This window comes from Oncorhynchus clarkii, chromosome 10 (genome assembly GCF_045791955.1).
Source record: "Oncorhynchus clarkii lewisi isolate Uvic-CL-2024 chromosome 10, UVic_Ocla_1.0, whole genome shotgun sequence".
Taxonomy (NCBI): Eukaryota; Metazoa; Chordata; class Actinopteri; order Salmoniformes; family Salmonidae; genus Oncorhynchus; species Oncorhynchus clarkii.
The window spans coordinates 4,997,223-5,017,901 of record NC_092156.1 but is presented as its reverse complement, the minus strand read 5'-3'; the positions used below and the strand labels follow the sequence as shown (position 1 = coordinate 5,017,901).

At 47.3% G+C, this 20,679-nt stretch overlaps 1 protein-coding gene across 1 annotated transcript in view; it reads right to left on the bottom strand.

Annotated features, from left to right (window-relative positions):
• The window catches only part of LOC139417929 (serine/threonine-protein kinase TAO1-like), a 51,743-nt gene extending 31,312 nt beyond the window's left edge, over positions 1-20,431 (bottom strand). Inside the window, exons 1-3 of the mRNA XM_071166921.1 lie at positions 20,232-20,431; positions 13,237-13,508; positions 11,763-11,834 (exon numbers count right to left, since the gene is read on the bottom strand). Coding sequence (XP_071023022.1) covers positions 11,763-11,834; positions 13,237-13,368 — 204 coding nt within the window. The 5' untranslated portion in view covers positions 13,369-13,508; positions 20,232-20,431. The remainder of the gene's footprint in view (positions 1-11,762; positions 11,835-13,236; positions 13,509-20,231) is intronic.
• Between the last annotated feature and the right edge of the window lie 248 nt (positions 20,432-20,679).

Genomic DNA, 20,679 nt, shown 5'->3' with positions numbered 1-20,679 from the left:
AAAGAAAATAGAGAGAAAATAGGGGAGAAGGAGAGAGAAAAGAGGTGGGGAAGGAGAGAGAAAAGAGGTGGGGAAGGAGAGAGAAAAGAGGTGGGGAAGGAGAGAGAAAAGAGGTGGAGAAGGAGAGAGAAAAGAGAGGAGAAGGAGAGAGAAAAGAGAGGAGAAGGAGAGAGAAAAGAGAGGAGAAGGAGAGAGAAAAGAGAGGAGAAGGAGAGAGAAAAGAGGGGAAAAGGAGAGAGAAAAGAGGTGGAGAAGGAGAGAGAAAAGAGGGGAGAAGGAGAGAGAAAAGAGGTGGAGAAGGAGAGAGAAAAGAGGGGAGAGAGCGAGCAGAGAGCGAGCAAAAGAGGTGGAGGAGGAGAGAGAAAAGAGGTGGAGGAGGAGAGAGAAAAGAGGTGGAGAAGGAGAGAGAAAAGAGGGGAGAGAGCGAGCAGAGAGCGAGCAAAAGAGGTGGAGGAGGAGAGAGAAAAGAGAGGAGAAGGAGAGAGAAAAGAGGGGAGAAGGAGAGAGAAAAGAGGTGGAGAAGGAGAGAGAAAAGAGGGGAGAGAGCGAGCAGAGAGCGAGCAAAAGAGGTGGAGGAGGAGAGAGAAAAGAGAGGAGAAGGAGAGAGAAAAGAGGTGGAGGAGGAGAGAGAAAAGAGGTGGAGGAGGAGAGAGAAAAGAGAGGAGAAGGAGAGAGAAAAGAGATGAGAAGGAGAGAGAAAAGAGGTGGAGAAGGAGAGAGAAAAGAGGGGAAAAGGAGAGAGAAAAGAGGGGAGAAGGAGAGAGAAAAGAGGGGAAAAGGAGAGAGAAAAGAGAGGAGAAGGAGAGAGAAAAGAGGTGGAGGAGGAGAGAGAAAAGAGGTGGAGGAGGAGAGAGAAAAGAGGTGGAGAAGGAGAGAGAAAAGAGGTGGAGAAGGAGAGAGAAAAGAGGTGGAGAAGGAGAGAGAAAAGAGGTGGAGGAGGAGAGAGAAAAGAGGTGGAGGAGGAGAGAGAAAAGAGGTGGAGGAGGAGAGAGAAAAGAGGTGGAGGAGGAGAGAGAAAAGAGGTGGAGGAGGAGAGAGAAAAGAGGTGGAGAAGGAGAGAGAAAAGAGGTGGAGGAGGAGAGAGAAAAGAGGTGGAGAAGGAGAGAGAAAAGAGGCGGAGAAGGAGAGAGAAAAGAGAGGAGAAGGAGAGAGAAAAGAGAGGAGAAGGAGAGAGAAAAGAGAGGAGAAGGAGAGAGAAAAGAGAGGAGAAGGAGAGAGAAAAGAGAGGAGAAGGAGAGAGAAAAGAGAGGAGAAGGAGAGAGAAAAGAGAGGAGAAGGAGAGAGAAAAGAGAGGAGAAGGAGAGAGAAAAGAGGGGAAAAGGAGAGAGAAAAGAGGGGAGAAGGAGAGAGAAAAGAGGGGAGAAGGAGAGAGAAAAGAGGGGAGAGAGCAAGCAGAGAGCGAGCAAAAGAGGTGGAGGAGGAGAGAGAAAAGAGGTGGAGGAGGAGAGAGAAAAGAGGTGGAGAAGGAGAGAGAAAAGAGGGGAGAGAGCGAGCAGAGAGCGAGCAAAAGAGGTGGAGGAGGAGAGAGAAAAGAGGTGGAGGAGGAGAGAGAAAAGAGAGGAGAAGGAGAGAGAAAAGAGGGGAGAAGGAGAGAGAAAAGAGGTGGAGAAGGAGAGAGAAAAGAGGGGAGAGAGCGAGCAGAGAGCGAGCAAAAGAGGTGGAGGAGGAGAGAGAAAAGAGAGGAGAAGGAGAGAGAAAAGAGATGAGAAGGAGAGAGAAAAGAGGTGGAGAAGGAGAGAGAAAAGAGGGGAAAAGGAGAGAGAAAAGAGGGGAGAAGGAGAGAGAAAAGAGGGGAAAAGGAGAGAGAAAAGAGAGGAGAAGGAGAGAGAAAAGAGGTGGAGGAGGAGAGAGAAAAGAGGTGGAGGAGGAGAGAGAAAAGAGGTGGAGAAGGAGAGAGAAAAGAGGTGGAGAAGGAGAGAGAAAAGAGGTGGAGAAGGAGAGAGAAAAGAGGTGGAGGAGGAGAGAGAAAAGAGGTGGAGGAGGAGAGAGAAAAGAGGTGGAGGAGGAGAGAGAAAAGAGGTGGAGGAGGAGAGAGAAAAGAGGTGGAGGAGGAGAGAGAAAAGAGGTGGAGAAGGAGAGAGAAAAGAGGTGGAGGAGGAGAGAGAAAAGAGGCGGAGAAGGAGAGAGAAAAGAGGCGGAGAAGGAGAGAGAAAAGAGAGGAGAAGGAGAGAGAAAAGAGAGGAGAAGGAGAGAGAAAAGAGAGGAGAAGGAGAGAGAAAAGAGAGGAGAAGGAGAGAGAAAAGAGAGGAGAAGGAGAGAGAAAAGAGAGGAGAAGGAGAGAGAAAAGAGAGGAGAAGGAGAGAGAAAAGAGAGGAGAAGGAGAGAGAAAAGAGGGGAAAAGGAGAGAGAAAAGAGGGGAGAAGGAGAGAGAAAAGAGGGGAGAAGGAGAGAGAAAAGAGGGGAGAAGGAGAGAGAAGAGGGGAGAGAGCGAGCAGAGAGCGAGCAGAGAGCGAGCAAAAGAGGTGGAGGAGGAGAGAGAAAAGAGGTGGAGAAGGAGAGAGAAAAGAGAGGAGAAGGAGAGAGAAAAGAGAGGAGAAGGAGAGAGAAAAGAGAGGAGAAGGAGAGAGAAAAGAGGTGGAGGAGGAGAGAGAAAAGAGGTGGAGAAGGAGAGAGAAAAGAGAGGGAGAAGGAGAGAGAAAAGAGGTGGAGAAGGAGAGAGAAAAGAGGTGGAGAAGGAGAGAGAAAAGAGGTGGAGGAGGAGAGAGAAAAGAGGAGGAGAAGGAGAGAGAAAAGAGGTGGAGAAGGAGAGAGAAAAGAGGTGGAGAAGGAGAGAGAAAAGAGGTGGAGAAGGAGAGAGAAAAGAGGTGGAGAAGGAGAGAGAAAAGAGGTGGAGGAGGAGAGAGAAAAGAGGTGGAGGAGGAGAGAGAAAAGAGGTGGAGGAGGAGAGAGAAAAGAGGTGGAGAAGGAGAGAGAAAAGAGGTGGAGGAGGAGAGAGAAAAGAGGTGGAGGAGGAGAGAGAAAAGAGGTGGAGGAGGAGAGAGAAAAGAGGTGGAGGAGGAGAGAGAAAAGAGGTGGAGGAGGAGAGAGAAAAGAGGTGGAGAAGGAGAGAGAAAAGAGGTGGAGGAGGAGAGAGAAAAGAGGTGGAGGAGGAGAGAGAAAAGAGGTGGAGAAGGAGAGAGAAAAGAGGTGGAGAAGGAGAGAGAAAAGAGGAGGAGAAGGAGAGAGAAAAGAGGTGGAGAAGGAGAGAGAAAAGAGAGGAGAAGGAGAGAGAAAAGAGAGGAGAAGGAGAGAGAAAAGAGAGGAGAAGGAGAGAGAAAAGAGAGGAGAAGGAGAGAGAAAAGAGGGGAAAAGGAGAGAGAAAAGAGGTGGAGAAGGAGAGAGAAAAGAGGGGAGAAGGAGAGAGAAAAGAGGTGGAGAAGGAGAGAGAAAAGAGGGGAGAGAGCGAGCAGAGAGCGAGCAAAAGAGGTGGAGGAGGAGAGAGAAAAGAGGTGGAGGAGGAGAGAGAAAAGAGGTGGAGAAGGAGAGAGAAAAGAGGGGAGAGAGCGAGCAGAGAGCGAGCAAAAGAGGTGGAGGAGGAGAGAGAAAAGAGGTGGAGGAGGAGAGAGAAAAGAGAGGAGAAGGAGTGAGAAAAGAGGGGAGAAGGAGAGAGAAAAGAGGTGGAGAAGGAGAGAGAAAAGAGGGGAGAGAGCGAGCAGAGAGCGAGCAAAAGAGGTGGAGGAGGAGAGAGAAAAGAGAGGAGAAGGAGAGAGAAAAGAGGTGGAGGAGGAGAGAGAAAAGAGGTGGAGGAGGAGAGAGAAAAGAGAGGAGAAGGAGAGAGAAAAGAGATGAGAAGGAGAGAGAAAAGAGGTGGAGAAGGAGAGAGAAAAGAGGGGAAAAGGAGAGAGAAAAGAGGGGAGAAGGAGAGAGAAAAGAGGGGAAAAGGAGAGAGAAAAGAGAGGAGAAGGAGAGAGAAAAGAGGTGGAGGAGGAGAGAGAAAAGAGGTGGAGGAGGAGAGAGAAAAGAGGTGGAGAAGGAGAGAGAAAAGAGGTGGAGAAGGAGAGAGAAAAGAGGTGGAGAAGGAGAGAGAAAAGAGGTGGAGGAGGAGAGAGAAAAGAGGTGGAGGAGGAGAGAGAAAAGAGGTGGAGGAGGAGAGAGAAAAGAGGTGGAGGAGGAGAGAGAAAAGAGGTGGAGGAGGAGAGAGAAAAGAGGTGGAGAAGGAGAGAGAAAAGAGGTGGAGGAGGAGAGAGAAAAGAGGTGGAGGAGGAGAGAGAAAAGAGGTGGAGAAGGAGAGAGAAAAGAGGCGGAGAAGGAGAGAGAAAAGAGAGGAGAAGGAGAGAGAAAAGAGAGGAGAAGGAGAGAGAAAAGAGAGGAGAAGGAGAGAGAAAAGAGAGGAGAAGGAGAGAGAAAAGAGAGGAGAAGGAGAGAGAAAAGAGAGGAGAAGGAGAGAGAAAAGAGAGGAGAAGGAGAGAGAAAAGAGAGGAGAAGGAGAGAGAAAAGAGGGGAAAAGGAGAGAGAAAAGAGGGGAGAAGGAGAGAGAAAAGAGGGGAGAAGGAGAGAGAAAAGAGGGGAGAAGGAGAGAGAAGAGGGGAGAGAGCGAGCAGAGAGCGAGCAGAGAGCGTGCAAAAGAGGTGGAGGAGGAGAGAGAAAAGAGGTGGAGAAGGAGAGAGAAAAGAGAGGAGAAGGAGAGAGAAAAGAGAGGAGAAGGAGAGAGAAAAGAGAGGAGAAGGAGAGAGAAAAGAGGTGGAGGAGGAGAGAGAAAAGAGGTGGAGAAGGAGAGAGAAAAGAGAGGAGAAGGAGAGAGAAAAGAGGTGGAGAAGGAGAGAGAAAAGAGGTGGAGAAGGAGAGAGAAAAGAGGTGGAGGAGGAGAGAGAAAAGAGGAGGAGAAGGAGAGAGAAAAGAGGTGGAGAAGGAGAGAGAAAAGAGGTGGAGAAGGAGAGAGAAAAGAGGTGGAGAAGGAGAGAGAAAAGAGGTGGAGAAGGAGAGAGAAAAGAGGTGGAGGAGGAGAGAGAAAAGAGGTGGAGGAGGAGAGAGAAAAGAGGTGGAGGAGGAGAGAGAAAAGAGGTGGAGAAGGAGAGAGAAAAGAGGTGGAGGAGGAGAGAGAAAAGAGGTGGAGGAGGAGAGAGAAAAGAGGTGGAGGAGGAGAGAGAAAAGAGATGGAGGAGGAGAGAGAAAAGAGGTGGAGGAGGAGAGAGAAAAGAGGTGGAGAAGGAGAGAGAAAAGAGGTGGAGGAGGAGAGAGAAAAGAGGTGGAGGAGGAGAGAGAAAAGAGGTGGAGAAGGAGAGAGAAAAGAGGTGGAGAAGGAGAGAGAAAAGAGGAGGAGAAGGAGAGAGAAAAGAGGTGGAGAAGGAGAGAGAAAAGAGAGGAGAAGGAGAGAGAAAAGAGAGGAGAAGGAGAGAGAAAAGAGAGGAGAAGGAGAGAGAAAAGAGAGGAGAAGGAGAGAGAAAAGAGGGGAAAAGGAGAGAGAAAAGAGGTGGAGAAGGAGAGAGAAAAGAGGGGAGAAGGAGAGAGAAAAGAGGTGGAGAAGGAGAGAGAAAAGAGGGGAGAGAGCGAGCAGAGAGCGAGCAAAAGAGGTGGAGGAGGAGAGAGAAAAGAGGTGGAGGAGGAGAGAGAAAAGAGGTGGAGAAGGAGAGAGAAAAGAGGGGAGAGAGCGAGCAGAGAGCGAGCAAAAGAGGTGGAGGAGGAGAGAGAAAAGAGGTGGAGGAGGAGAGAGAAAAGAGAGGAGAAGGAGAGAGAAAAGAGGGGAGAAGGAGAGAGAAAAGAGGTGGAGAAGGAGAGAGAAAAGAGGGGAGAGAGCGAGCAGAGAGCGAGCAAAAGAGGTGGAGGAGGAGAGAGAAAAGAGAGGAGAAGGAGAGAGAAAAGAGGTGGAGGAGGAGAGAGAAAAGAGGTGGAGGAGGAGAGAGAAAAGAGAGGAGAAGGAGAGAGAAAAGAGATGAGAAGGAGAGAGAAAAGAGGTGGAGAAGGAGAGAGAAAAGAGGGGAAAAGGAGAGAGAAAAGAGGGGAGAAGGAGAGAGAAAAGAGGGGAAAAGGAGAGAGAAAAGAGAGGAGAAGGAGAGAGAAAAGAGGTGGAGGAGGAGAGAGAAAAGAGGTGGAGGAGGAGAGAGAAAAGAGGTGGAGAAGGAGAGAGAAAAGAGGTGGAGAAGGAGAGAGAAAAGAGGTGGAGAAGGAGAGAGAAAAGAGGTGGAGGAGGAGAGAGAAAAGAGGTGGAGGAGGAGAGAGAAAAGAGGTGGAGGAGGAGAGAGAAAAGAGGTGGAGGAGGAGAGAGAAAAGAGGTGGAGGAGGAGAGAGAAAAGAGGTGGAGAAGGAGAGAGAAAAGAGGTGGAGGAGGAGAGAGAAAAGAGGTGGAGGAGGAGAGAGAAAAGAGGTGGAGAAGGAGAGAGAAAAGAGGCGGAGAAGGAGAGAGAAAAGAGAGGAGAAGGAGAGAGAAAAGAGAGGAGAAGGAGAGAGAAAAGAGAGGAGAAGGAGAGAGAAAAGAGAGGAGAAGGAGAGAGAAAAGAGAGGAGAAGGAGAGAGAAAAGAGAGGAGAAGGAGAGAGAAAAGAGAGGAGAAGGAGAGAGAAAAGAGAGGAGAAGGAGAGAGAAAAGAGGGGAAAAGGAGAGAGAAAAGAGGGGAGAAGGAGAGAGAAAAGAGGGGAGAAGGAGAGAGAAAAGAGGGGAGAAGGAGAGAGAAGAGGGGAGAGAGCGAGCAGAGAGCGAGCAGAGAGCGAGCAAAAGAGGTGGAGGAGGAGAGAGAAAAGAGGTGGAGAAGGAGAGAGAAAAGAGAGGAGAAGGAGAGAGAAAAGAGAGGAGAAGGAGAGAGAAAAGAGAGGAGAAGGAGAGAGAAAAGAGGTGGAGGAGGAGAGAGAAAAGAGGTGGAGAAGGAGAGAGAAAAGAGAGGAGAAGGAGAGAGAAAAGAGGTGGAGAAGGAGAGAGAAAAGAGGTGGAGAAGGAGAGAGAAAAGAGGTGGAGGAGGAGAGAGAAAAGAGGAGGAGAAGGAGAGAGAAAAGAGGTGGAGAAGGAGAGAGAAGAGGGGAGAGAGCGAGCAGAGAGCGAGCAGAGAGCGAGCAAAAGAGGTGGAGGAGGAGAGAGAAAAGAGGTGGAGAAGGAGAGAGAAAAGAGAGGAGAAGGAGAGAGAAAAGAGAGGAGAAGGAGAGAGAAAAGAGAGGAGAAGGAGAGAGAAAAGAGGTGGAGGAGGAGAGAGAAAAGAGGTGGAGAAGGAGAGAGAAAAGAGAGGAGAAGGAGAGAGAAAAGAGGTGGAGAAGGAGAGAGAAAAGAGGTGGAGAAGGAGAGAGAAAAGAGGTGGAGGAGGAGAGAGAAAAGAGGAGGAGAAGGAGAGAGAAAAGAGGTGGAGAAGGAGAGAGAAAAGAGGTGGAGAAGGAGAGAGAAAAGAGGTGGAGAAGGAGAGAGAAAAGAGGTGGAGAAGGAGAGAGAAAAGAGGTGGAGGAGGAGAGAGAAAAGAGGTGGAGGAGGAGAGAGAAAAGAGGTGGAGGAGGAGAGAGAAAAGAGGTGGAGAAGGAGAGAGAAAAGAGGTGGAGGAGGAGAGAGAAAAGAGGTGGAGGAGGAGAGAGAAAAGAGGTGGAGGAGGAGAGAGAAAAGAGGTGGAGGAGGAGAGAGAAAAGAGGTGGAGGAGGAGAGAGAAAAGAGGTGGAGAAGGAGAGAGAAAAGAGGTGGAGGAGGAGAGAGAAAAGAGGTGGAGGAGGAGAGAGAAAAGAGGTGGAGAAGGAGAGAGAAAAGAGGTGGAGAAGGAGAGAGAAAAGAGGAGGAGAAGGAGAGAGAAAAGAGGTGGAGAAGGAGAGAGAAAAGAGAGGAGAAGGAGAGAGAAAAGAGAGGAGAAGGAGAGAGAAAAGAGAGGAGAAGGAGAGAGAAAAGAGAGGAGAAGGAGAGAGAAAAGAGGGGAAAAGGAGAGAGAAAAGAGGTGGAGAAGGAGAGAGAAAAGAGGGGAGAAGGAGAGAGAAAAGAGGTGGAGAAGGAGAGAGAAAAGAGGGGAGAGAGCGAGCAGAGAGCGAGCAAAAGAGGTGGAGGAGGAGAGAGAAAAGAGGTGGAGGAGGAGAGAGAAAAGAGGTGGAGAAGGAGAGAGAAAAGAGGGGAGAGAGCGAGCAGAGAGCGAGCAAAAGAGGTGGAGGAGGAGAGAGAAAAGAGGTGGAGGAGGAGAGAGAAAAGAGAGGAGAAGGAGTGAGAAAAGAGGGGAGAAGGAGAGAGAAAAGAGGTGGAGAAGGAGAGAGAAAAGAGGGGAGAGAGCGAGCAGAGAGCGAGCAAAAGAGGTGGAGGAGGAGAGAGAAAAGAGAGGAGAAGGAGAGAGAAAAGAGGTGGAGGAGGAGAGAGAAAAGAGGTGGAGGAGGAGAGAGAAAAGAGAGGAGAAGGAGAGAGAAAAGAGATGAGAAGGAGAGAGAAAAGAGGTGGAGAAGGAGAGAGAAAAGAGGGGAAAAGGAGAGAGAAAAGAGGGGAGAAGGAGAGAGAAAAGAGGGGAAAAGGAGAGAGAAAAGAGAGGAGAAGGAGAGAGAAAAGAGGTGGAGGAGGAGAGAGAAAAGAGGTGGAGGAGGAGAGAGAAAAGAGGTGGAGAAGGAGAGAGAAAAGAGGTGGAGAAGGAGAGAGAAAAGAGGTGGAGAAGGAGAGAGAAAAGAGGTGGAGGAGGAGAGAGAAAAGAGGTGGAGGAGGAGAGAGAAAAGAGGTGGAGGAGGAGAGAGAAAAGAGGTGGAGGAGGAGAGAGAAAAGAGGTGGAGGAGGAGAGAGAAAAGAGGTGGAGAAGGAGAGAGAAAAGAGGTGGAGGAGGAGAGAGAAAAGAGGTGGAGGAGGAGAGAGAAAAGAGGTGGAGAAGGAGAGAGAAAAGAGGCGGAGAAGGAGAGAGAAAAGAGAGGAGAAGGAGAGAGAAAAGAGAGGAGAAGGAGAGAGAAAAGAGAGGAGAAGGAGAGAGAAAAGAGAGGAGAAGGAGAGAGAAAAGAGAGGAGAAGGAGAGAGAAAAGAGAGGAGAAGGAGAGAGAAAAGAGAGGAGAAGGAGAGAGAAAAGAGAGGAGAAGGAGAGAGAAAAGAGGGGAAAAGGAGAGAGAAAAGAGGGGAGAAGGAGAGAGAAAAGAGGGGAGAAGGAGAGAGAAAAGAGGGGAGAAGGAGAGAGAAGAGGGGAGAGAGCGAGCAGAGAGCGAGCAGAGAGCGTGCAAAAGAGGTGGAGGAGGAGAGAGAAAAGAGGTGGAGAAGGAGAGAGAAAAGAGAGGAGAAGGAGAGAGAAAAGAGAGGAGAAGGAGAGAGAAAAGAGAGGAGAAGGAGAGAGAAAAGAGGTGGAGGAGGAGAGAGAAAAGAGGTGGAGAAGGAGAGAGAAAAGAGAGGAGAAGGAGAGAGAAAAGAGGTGGAGAAGGAGAGAGAAAAGAGGTGGAGAAGGAGAGAGAAAAGAGGTGGAGGAGGAGAGAGAAAAGAGGAGGAGAAGGAGAGAGAAAAGAGGTGGAGAAGGAGAGAGAAAAGAGGTGGAGAAGGAGAGAGAAAAGAGGTGGAGAAGGAGAGAGAAAAGAGGTGGAGAAGGAGAGAGAAAAGAGGTGGAGGAGGAGAGAGAAAAGAGGTGGAGGAGGAGAGAGAAAAGAGGTGGAGGAGGAGAGAGAAAAGAGGTGGAGAAGGAGAGAGAAAAGAGGTGGAGGAGGAGAGAGAAAAGAGGTGGAGGAGGAGAGAGAAAAGAGGTGGAGGAGGAGAGAGAAAAGAGGTGGAGGAGGAGAGAGAAAAGAGGTGGAGGAGGAGAGAGAAAAGAGGTGGAGAAGGAGAGAGAAAAGAGGTGGAGGAGGAGAGAGAAAAGAGGTGGAGGAGGAGAGAGAAAAGAGGTGGAGAAGGAGAGAGAAAAGAGGTGGAGAAGGAGAGAGAAAAGAGGAGGAGAAGGAGAGAGAAAAGAGGTGGAGAAGGAGAGAGAAAAGAGAGGAGAAGGAGAGAGAAAAGAGAGGAGAAGGAGAGAGAAAAGAGAGGAGAAGGAGAGAGAAAAGAGAGGAGAAGGAGAGAGAAAAGAGGGGAAAAGGAGAGAGAAAAGAGGTGGAGAAGGAGAGAGAAAAGAGGGGAGAAGGAGAGAGAAAAGAGGTGGAGAAGGAGAGAGAAAAGAGGGGAGAGAGCGAGCAGAGAGCGAGCAAAAGAGGTGGAGGAGGAGAGAGAAAAGAGGTGGAGGAGGAGAGAGAAAAGAGGTGGAGAAGGAGAGAGAAAAGAGGGGAGAGAGCGAGCAGAGAGCGAGCAAAAGAGGTGGAGGAGGAGAGAGAAAAGAGGTGGAGGAGGAGAGAGAAAAGAGAGGAGAAGGAGAGAGAAAAGAGGGGAGAAGGAGAGAGAAAAGAGGTGGAGAAGGAGAGAGAAAAGAGGGGAGAGAGCGAGCAGAGAGCGAGCAAAAGAGGTGGAGGAGGAGAGAGAAAAGAGAGGAGAAGGAGAGAGAAAAGAGGTGGAGGAGGAGAGAGAAAAGAGGTGGAGGAGGAGAGAGAAAAGAGAGGAGAAGGAGAGAGAAAAGAGATGAGAAGGAGAGAGAAAAGAGGTGGAGAAGGAGAGAGAAAAGAGGGGAAAAGGAGAGAGAAAAGAGGGGAGAAGGAGAGAGAAAAGAGGGGAAAAGGAGAGAGAAAAGAGAGGAGAAGGAGAGAGAAAAGAGGTGGAGGAGGAGAGAGAAAAGAGGTGGAGGAGGAGAGAGAAAAGAGGTGGAGAAGGAGAGAGAAAAGAGGTGGAGAAGGAGAGAGAAAAGAGGTGGAGAAGGAGAGAGAAAAGAGGTGGAGGAGGAGAGAGAAAAGAGGTGGAGGAGGAGAGAGAAAAGAGGTGGAGGAGGAGAGAGAAAAGAGGTGGAGGAGGAGAGAGAAAAGAGGTGGAGGAGGAGAGAGAAAAGAGGTGGAGAAGGAGAGAGAAAAGAGGTGGAGGAGGAGAGAGAAAAGAGGTGGAGGAGGAGAGAGAAAAGAGGTGGAGAAGGAGAGAGAAAAGAGGCGGAGAAGGAGAGAGAAAAGAGAGGAGAAGGAGAGAGAAAAGAGAGGAGAAGGAGAGAGAAAAGAGAGGAGAAGGAGAGAGAAAAGAGAGGAGAAGGAGAGAGAAAAGAGAGGAGAAGGAGAGAGAAAAGAGAGGAGAAGGAGAGAGAAAAGAGAGGAGAAGGAGAGAGAAAAGAGAGGAGAAGGAGAGAGAAAAGAGGGGAAAAGGAGAGAGAAAAGAGGGGAGAAGGAGAGAGAAAAGAGGGGAGAAGGAGAGAGAAAAGAGGGGAGAAGGAGAGAGAAGAGGGGAGAGAGCGAGCAGAGAGCGAGCAGAGAGCGAGCAAAAGAGGTGGAGGAGGAGAGAGAAAAGAGGTGGAGAAGGAGAGAGAAAAGAGAGGAGAAGGAGAGAGAAAAGAGGTGGAGGAGGAGAGAGAAAAGAGGTGGAGGAGGAGAGAGAAAAGAGGTGGAGGAGGAGAGAGAAAGTATTAAAAAATGAACTATAAAAGACGCAGACTGCTTTGCATTTATTTCAGCGGAGACATTGGTTCTTTAAATCAACCAACATACCTGGGTAAATAAGAGTGCAAAGTAAACACCTAGCTCACCCTGAATGAACACAACCTAAAGACAACATTGTAGATCTTCTTTAAAAAAAAAAACGTATGATCTCATGTGTGGCATGTTCCTGTCTGCCTTCGGTCTCCTGGTGGGCGACTCTCATCGTACACAGATTAGGTCTTAATCCGAGTACAGCTACTCTGTCATTAGGAGCAGAAGCAAGGCGAGAGTGAGAGAGTGTGTGAGAGAGCCGTGGGGTGACCTTGGAGCGTGAGACGTGTGTGTGTTCAGCTCACACATTCGTATCGGAGTGTGTATGCTTTAACATAATCATTTCTCAAGTGTACTGAGACTTCTGTTTCTGTTGTCCCCTATCAAATAAAGGTAATAAATATAGTACATAACGTGTCTGTCTCACCTCGTTGGACTGCTTTCCACTATAAGACATCTTCTTGATGGCCACCACCTCTGTAGATCGTACATCCCGCGCCTTAGACACAGAGAACACAGGCGGGACAAGAGGCCTGTTACAGGTGGGACAGGAGGACTATTACAGGAAGCCTATTACAGGAAGACAATTACAGGTGGGACAGGAGGACTATTGACTATTACAGGTGGACTATTACAGGAGGATTATTACAGGAGGACTATTACAGGAGGACTATTACACGAGGACTATTACACGAGGACCAGGAGGACTATTACAGGAGGGACAGGAGGACTATTACAGGAAGCCTATTACAGGAGGACAATTACAGGTGGGACAGGAGGACTATTACAGGTGGACTATTACAGGAGGTCTGTTACAGGCGAACTATTACAGGAGGACTATTACAGCAGGACTATTACAGGAGGACTACTAAAGGCGGACTATTACAGGAGGACTACTAAAGGTGGACTATTACAGGAGGACTATTACAGGAGGACAATTACAGGTGGGACAGGAGGCCTATTACACAAAGAGTATTACAGGACTATTACAGGAGGACTATTACAGGAGGTCTATTACATGCGGACTATTACAGGAGGACTATTACAGGTGGGATAGGAGGACTATTACAGGTGGACTATTACAGGTGGGATAGGAGGCCTATTACATGAAGAGTATTACAGGACTATTACAGGAGGACTATTACAGGAGGACTATTACAGGTGGGATAGGAGGACTATTACAGGTGGACTATTACAGGTGGGATAGGAGGCCTATTACACGAAGAGTATTACAGGACTATTACAGGAGGTCTATTACATGCGGACTATTCCAGGAGGACTATTACAGGTGGGATAGGAGGACTATTACAGGTGGACTATTACAGGTGGGATAGGAGGCCTATTACACAAAGAGTATTACAGGACTATTACAGGTGGACTATTACAGGTGGGACAGGAGGACTATTACAGGATGACTATTACAGGTGGACTACTACAGGCGGGACAGGAGGAATATTACAGGTGGGACAGGAAGACTATTACAGGTGGGACAGGAAGACTATTACAGGAGGACTATTACAGGAGGACTATTACAGGTGGCCTATTACAGGTGGACTATTACAGGTGGACAATTACAGGAGGACTATTACAGGAGGGCCAGGAGGACTATTACAGGAGGACCAGGAAGACTATTACAGGAGGGCCAGGAGGACTATTACAGGAGGACTATTGCATGAGGATTATTGCAGGTGGGACAGGAGGACTATTACAGGAGGACTATTGCAGGTGGGACAGGAGGACTATTACAGGAGGACTATTGCAGGACAGTGCCCTGTTTTACCAAGGGCAGCTAGAGATAGACTTGAGCCTGCCCTGTTGTATCAATAAAGATGACGGAGTGTGTGGGTGTAGAGAAGTGTGTGTGTGTGTGTGTGTGTGTGTGTGTGTGTGTGTATACATACAAAGTAGACGGCTCCGAAGCTGCCATGTCCTATCTCTCGGAGGTCAGAGAACAGTTTCTCTGGGTCTTCCTTGAAGAACAGCTCGGCTACCTCCGGGTCCTTTAGGCTGCCCGCCCGCACAGAGGAGGGCATGCTGGGTAATGTAGTCTGCTGTCTCCCGGCAGGGCGGGGGGCAGGACCAGGGGACTATCTGGGCGTTGGAGCGCGGCTGCGTCTACGCCAGAGCAGTCGACGACTCATCTGCTGGAGTGGAGGGGCCGGAGCATGGGCACCTGGAGGGAGAGAGAGAGGGGGAGACAGAGAGGGATACAGAGAGGGGAGGGAGACAGAGAGAGAGGGAGACAGAGAGAGAGGGAGACAGAGATGGGAGGGAGACAGAGAGGGGAGGGAGAAAGAGAGGGAGACAGAGAGGGGAGGGAGACAGAGAGGGACGGAGACAGAGAGGGAGGGAGACAGAGAGAGAGACTATATATCATGTCCTTTGTCAGACAACAATGGGCTCACTCTGCTTAATTAATAGGTTTTCATGAATGGGGCGGCAGGTAGCCTAGTGGTTAGAGTGGAGGGGCGGCAGGTAGCCTAGTGGTTAGAGTGGAGGGGCGGCAGGTAGCCTAGTGGTTAGAGTGTAGGGGCGGTAGGTAGCCTAGTGGTTAGAGTGTAGGGGAGGCAGGTAGCCTAGTGGTTAGAGTGTAGGGGCGGTAGGTAGCCTAGTGGTTAGAGTGTAGGGACGGCAGGTAGCCTAGTGGTTAGAGTGGAGGGGCGGCAGGTAGCCTAGTGGTTAGAGTGTAGGGGTGGCAGATAGCCTAGTGGTTAGAGTGGTTAGAGTGTAGGGGCGGTAGGTAGCCTAGTGGTTAGAGTGTAGGGGCGGCAGGTAGCCTAGTGGTTAGAGTGTAGGGGGGCAGGTAGCCTAGTGGTTAGAGGGGCGGCAGGTGGGGCGGCAGGTAGCCTAGTGGTTAGAGTGGAGGGGGGCAGGTAGCCTAGTGGTTAGAGGGGCGGCAGGTGGGGCGGCAGGTAGCCTAGTGGTTAGAGTGGTTAGAGTGTAGGGGCGGCAGGGTAGCCTAGTGGTTAGAGTGTAGGGGCGGCAGGTAGTCTAGTGGTTAGAGTGTAGGGGCGGCAGGGTAGCCTAGTGGTTAGAGTGTAGGGGCGGTAGGTAGCCTAGTGGTTAGAGTGTAGGGACGGCAGGTAGTCTAGTGGTTGGAGTGTAGGCGGGCAGGTAGCCTAGTGGTTAGTGTGTAATCAAGTCTCCGTATAAATGCACCTGTACTGTGATAGTCTCAGAGGTCCGTTAAAAGCGCAGAGAGCATCATGAAGAACAAGGAACACACCAGGCAGGTCCGAGATACTGTTGTGAAGAAGTTTAAAGCCGGATTTGGATACAAAAAGATTTCCCAAGCTTTAAACATCCCAAGGAGCACTGTGCAAGCGATAATATTGAAATGGAAGGAGTATCAGACCACTGCAAATTATTTGTTCACTCAGGTTCCCTTGATCTAATATTAGTTTTTTGTTGAAGATCAGATAATATTCTGTAACAAAAGTCCCCCAAAAATTGAAAGGGGGCAAATACTTTCACGGCACTGTAGCTAAATACCAATACAAACAAAATGGCTTCCTACGTCGTTGTTATGCAGCTGGCTAGCTCAGTCTTCAGGGCCCTAGGTACATGTTGTTGCTGACATCAGTGCTGTTTATCCTCCTGTCACTAGAGTGACAGCTGGCTAGCTCAGTCTTCAGGGCCCTAGGTACATGTTGTTGCTGACATCAGTGCTGTTTATCCTCCTGTCACTAGAGTGACAGCTGGCTAGCTCAGTCTTCAGGGCCCTAGGTACATGTTGTTGCTGACATCAGTGCTGTTTATCCTCCTGTCACTAGAGTGACAGCTGGCTAGCTCAGTCTTCAGGGCCCTAGGTACATGTTGTTGCTGACATCAGTGTTGTTTATCCTCCTGTCACTAGAGTGACAGTTGGTCCATTAAACAAATATCATCTTTCTGGTGATCGGACATAAATGTTCTTTCCTCAAAAATGTAAGAATTCAGCTTTTAATATTATTTTGTAGGGCTTTAAAAAAAAAAAAAGTTTTTAACTTGGGTGAAAGAAAATGTAAATGTCTTCCCGGTACGGGACCTCCTGTGTGTGTGTGTGTGTGTGTGTGTGTGTGTGTGTGTGTGGGGGGGGGGGGGGGGCAGCAGGGTCATTTGGTGGAATTATCGCAAAAAGACACACCTTGCCCAGGTGGCCAGATCAAGGCAGCTCAGGACTCAGGACCCCACTTCTATTCACTCGGAAGTAAAAACACGACACAAGAAGAGAGTGTTCTAGCATCATCAGAGTGAAACACCTCGACAGAAACATTATGTTGTGTTGGGGAGCTAAATAAAGGACTGCAGCAGAAACACTGAAACACTGAAAGACTGAAACACTGAAAGACTGAAACACTGGAAGACTGAAACACTGGAAGACTGAAAGACTGAAAGACTGAAACACTGAAACAATGAAAGACTGAAACACTGAAAGACTGAAACACTGAAACACTGAAACACTGAAACACTGAAAGACTGAAAGACTGAAAGACTGAAACACGGAAAGACTGAAAGACTGAAAGACTGAAACACTGAAACACTGAAAGACTGAAACACTGGAAGACTGAAAGACTGAAACACTGGAAGACTGAAACACTGGAAGACTGAAACAATGGAACACTGGAAGACTGAAAGACTGAAACACTGAACGACTGAACGACTGAAAGACTGGAAGACTGAAAGACTGAAACACTGGAAGACTGAAAGACTGAAACACTGAAACACTGGAAGACTGAAACACTGAAAGACTGAAAGACTGAAACACTGGAAGACTGGAAGACTGAAACACTGAAAGACTGAAACACTGAAACACTGAAAGACTGAAACACTGAAAGACTGAAAGACTGAAACACGGAAAGACTGAAACACTGAAAGACTGAAAGACTGAAACACTGAAAGACTGAAAGACTGAAACACGGAAACACGGAAAGACTGAAAGACTGAAAGACTGAAACACTGGAAGACTGAAACACTGGAAGACTGAAACACTGGAAGACTGAAACACTGGAAGACTGAAACACTGGAAGACTGAAACACTGAAAGACTGAAACACTGAAAGACTGAAACACTGGAAGACTGGAAGACTGAAACACTGAAAGACTGAAACACTGAAAGACTGAAACACTGAAAGACTGAAACACTGAAACACTGAAACACTGAAACACTGAAAGACTGAAACACTGAAAGACTGAAACACTGAATTTAATTTAAATGTAGAACCCTAATATTGCACAAATGAATGTCATTTAAAAAATTACAGGCTTTTGTATATGCATTTAGATTTTAGATTTGAGTCTTTACAGCGTTAAATAGGTGTTTATAGAGTACAACATGTGCCTCAAAAGTAGCTACAATTCATATAGGCCCAATATTGCTATCTATATATACAGTGGGGCAAAAAAGTATTTAGTCAGCCACCAATTGTGCAAGTTCTCCCACTTAAAAAGATGAGAGGCCTGTAATTTTCATCATAGGTACACTTCAACTATGACAGACAAAATTAGAAGAAAAAAATCCAGAAAATCTTCTTTCTTTCACTCACGCCGCCAAACATACCCTCGTAAAACTGACTATCCTATCGATCCTCGACTTCGGCGATGTCATCTACAAAATAGCTTCCAATACTCTACTCAGCAAACTGGATGCAGTCTATCACAGCGCCCTCCGTTTTGTTACCAAATCACCTTATACCACCCACCACTGCGACCTGTATGCTCTAGTCGGCTGGCCCTCGCTACATATTCGTCGCCAGACCAACTGGCTCCAGGTCATCTATAAGTCTATGCTAGGTAAAGCTCCGCCTTATCTCAGTTCACTGGTCACGATGGCAACACCCACCCGTAGCACACGTTCCAGCAGGTATATCTCACTGATCATCCCCAAAGCCAACCCCTCATTTGGCCGCCTTTCCTTCCAGTTCTCTGCTGCCAGTGACTGGAACGAATTGCAAAAATCGCTGAAGTTGAAGGCTTTTATTTCCCTCACCAACTTCAAACATCAGCTTTCTGAGCAGCTAACCGATCGCTGCAGCTGTACATAGTCCATCTGTAAATAGCCCACTCAATCTACCTAAATCTACCCAATCTACTGTTTTTATTTACTTTTCTGCTCTTTTGCACACCAGTATCTCTACTTGCACATCATCATCTGCTCATTTATCACTCCAGTGTTAATCTGCTAAATTTTAATTATTCGCTCCTATGGCCTATTTATTGCGTACCTCCTCATGCCATTTGCACACACTGTATATAGACTTTCTTTTTTCTACTGTGTCATTGACTTGCTTATTGTGTTATTGGCTTGTTAATGGTTTACTCCATGTGTAACTCTGTGTTGTTGTCTGTGTCACACTGCTTTGCTTTATCTTGGCCAGGTCGCAGTTGTAAATGAGAACTTGTTCTCAACTAGCCTACCTGGTTAAATAAATACAAATGTACAACATTAACAATGTCTACACTGCATTTCTGATCAATTTTATGTTATTTTAACGGTGGGGGGGGGGGGGGGGGGGGGGGGGGGCTGGGGTGGACCGGCCCTGGCTGGGAGAGAGAGAGAGGGAGGCTGTATGAGTCCAATAGACTATAGTACAGTCACAGTGCCAACAGTGACCAGGTCTGAGGCGGGGAACGGGGGAGTTTTTTTTATTTTTTTTATAGCCCTGCGGCACATTGGGCTCACGGGAAGAAAAAAAAACAAGCTACGTGGAAATCAAGTAATTGAACCGATATCAGTCAATTAGTTAATTAGTCGGCCCCCTCCACGACAACGCGCAGGAGGACCTCTAGAGAGAAATCTTGTTAATCCACTTGAGAAATCAGGTCAAGAACTATGTTATACACAATGGATTATGGTCATTGTAGTTCATTACCACGTTATTCCGTTCCCAGTGGGGGGGCAGTTATTAAACAACTAATTGACTGATGTAGGTTGAATTAGTTCAACGGCCCAACGCGCCGTTTCAAATCATTCAATAGATCATAAGCCATTTAGCAGACGCTTTTATCCAAAGCGAAGTACAGTCATGCGCTCGTATAGTTTATGTATGGACGGTCCCGAGAATCAAACCCACTATCCTTGCATTGTTTAACAATGTGTTTGTTTACAAAACATTTAAAATAGCTACAACCCATGTAGCTAAACTCTCACTAGTCTAGTGATGGACGATTCAATCATTCATTGCAGGCGAGGCCTTCTTAGTTTGTTGATAACTAGCTAATACCACCGGCTGTGATATAGCCTACTGTACTGTACATTCAGACTCCTAGAAAGCTAAGTGCTTAAATACAATGTTGTTTATAAAACGCAATAATAGTGCATCATCATTCCCAACACTCCACATGGGTGTGCAGCAGGAAGGACAGAAAATGGGGAGTCGTTGCCAACTTGTCATTATCTAACAAATGAAAAAACATAATGGCCAAAAAAATCTCCAAGTACATTCTGTCACCATTTGAGTAGGCAACACTGGCGAACAGGCACAGTCAGGGCCAAGAGAGAAGAGCTTGTCGAGTCAGAATGTTACGCAATGTCAACACACAGAAAATTAGGAATGCGACTCACAAACCAGCCAGCATGAATACAAGCGTACAAAGGAAGCCATACCCGAATAACTAGAACCGATTTTGTCAAGTTGCTTAATTGCATGGCTGGCTGTACAACATTTCACTTTAGTAGTGAAACCGGGGTGTATTCATTACACCGATTCTGCAACAAATAAACATTTTACTCCCAACAGAATCCCTCGTTTTCGGGTTTGGACAAATTCGGCTAGGTCCCTCCTCCTTTCGTTGTTTGTTTCCTTAAACAGTAAAACTGTTTCCGTTGCAGGACGTAATGAATACACACACCTGCAGTGTCCCATGCTTGTGCCGTGATATTGATCATTGTTGCAGTGGAAACTCCCCCAGCTAGTAGTTTTGGGGGGTCGGGTGGGGCGGGGGGAGTTTCACAGTGAGAAAAACAACAAGGGAGTGTCGAAGAAAAAGACTACATAGAAAATGCTTAGCTGGCCATCACCACTGAGAATAGCTCGATACTAGCCCATAATGGACTAAAAAACAACACTACATAATGAACCATCTCCTTATAGTCCCAAGGAACCTTGTTCTGTTTAAGAGGATGAATTGGCTCTCACAGGCAAATACTCCCCATCTAAACGTTGAATCAATTCTCAATGGTGGTAAAGTTGTAGACCCATTAAAGTCCTCTTCGTATCACATCAACTAATATTTCACAAAATTATAAATATACACTTACTGTAACTTACACTGTTTAACACAGGCTACTGTGGACAGGATCCCCTCCAGTGAATACACATTTGTGGGGGTTTCACCCCCAGTGACAACACATTTGTGGGGGTTTTACCCCCCCAGTGACAACACATTTGTGGGGTTTTACCCCCCCAGTGACAACACATTTGTGGGGGGGTTTGTTCTTCCGTTTTACACACACAGGTGTGTTAAGACGCAGATACCTGTAGCTAAAAGTATCTACATGTTTTGTCTGCATTTTGTAAAAATATGTCTTGTCAGTTAACTAACATTAGTTGCCACTTTAAAAAAAAAAATGTTAAAAATGTTTACATGTTAAAATAAGACAATTCGCTTCAAGCTTCACCGCTAAGCTACAGTCGGTTAGCCACATTAGCTAACTACATACTTTAGTTATCAATCCTCAAATGTAACAGTAAAAAGGAAAGATTATCATTTCGCCCGACATCTAGTTAACTTCACTTAGTTAACCATCATCCACATTACAGGCGTCCTAGTTGACTATCGTATCGTTATCAATGATACATTAGCTAAATAGGCTAACCATAATAGCTAATAAATAATAATAATAGCTGCTAACCAGATAAACATTTTCTCACCACACTACTAAAGATTTTGGCTTGAATCTACAACCCGACACTTACCGATCAGAGTCCAGGTTCAGGTAGAACCGGAGAGAAAACGACAGATTGGAGCTTTTTTTCCTCCAGGTTGTACGATACCGACTCCTTGTGTGTTGTCCACCGTAAAAAAATAAATAAAAATTGTGTTAACGTGTGTACAGAATAACAGGTCATTCGAGGTCTTGAAAAAAAATATATATACTAAAGATTTCTTGGTATAAAAAAAACCCCCAACCAGTCAGATAATGAAAGTTCTCTATTCCCTCCTAGTCAGTTTCCAAAGATGGCGGCTGTGAGACTTCACCCTCCTCCTGACAATCACGGGGCAAAATATGTCACAAAAAATAAAAACTCAGTTAAAACTGAAAGGTGACAGTCAGTCCTTAGTTCCAACCCGTATGATTAGTGTGCCATTTTGGCCACAAGATTTTCCCTTGAATGGCCTTGTCGCTGTTTCCCACCGGGTGGG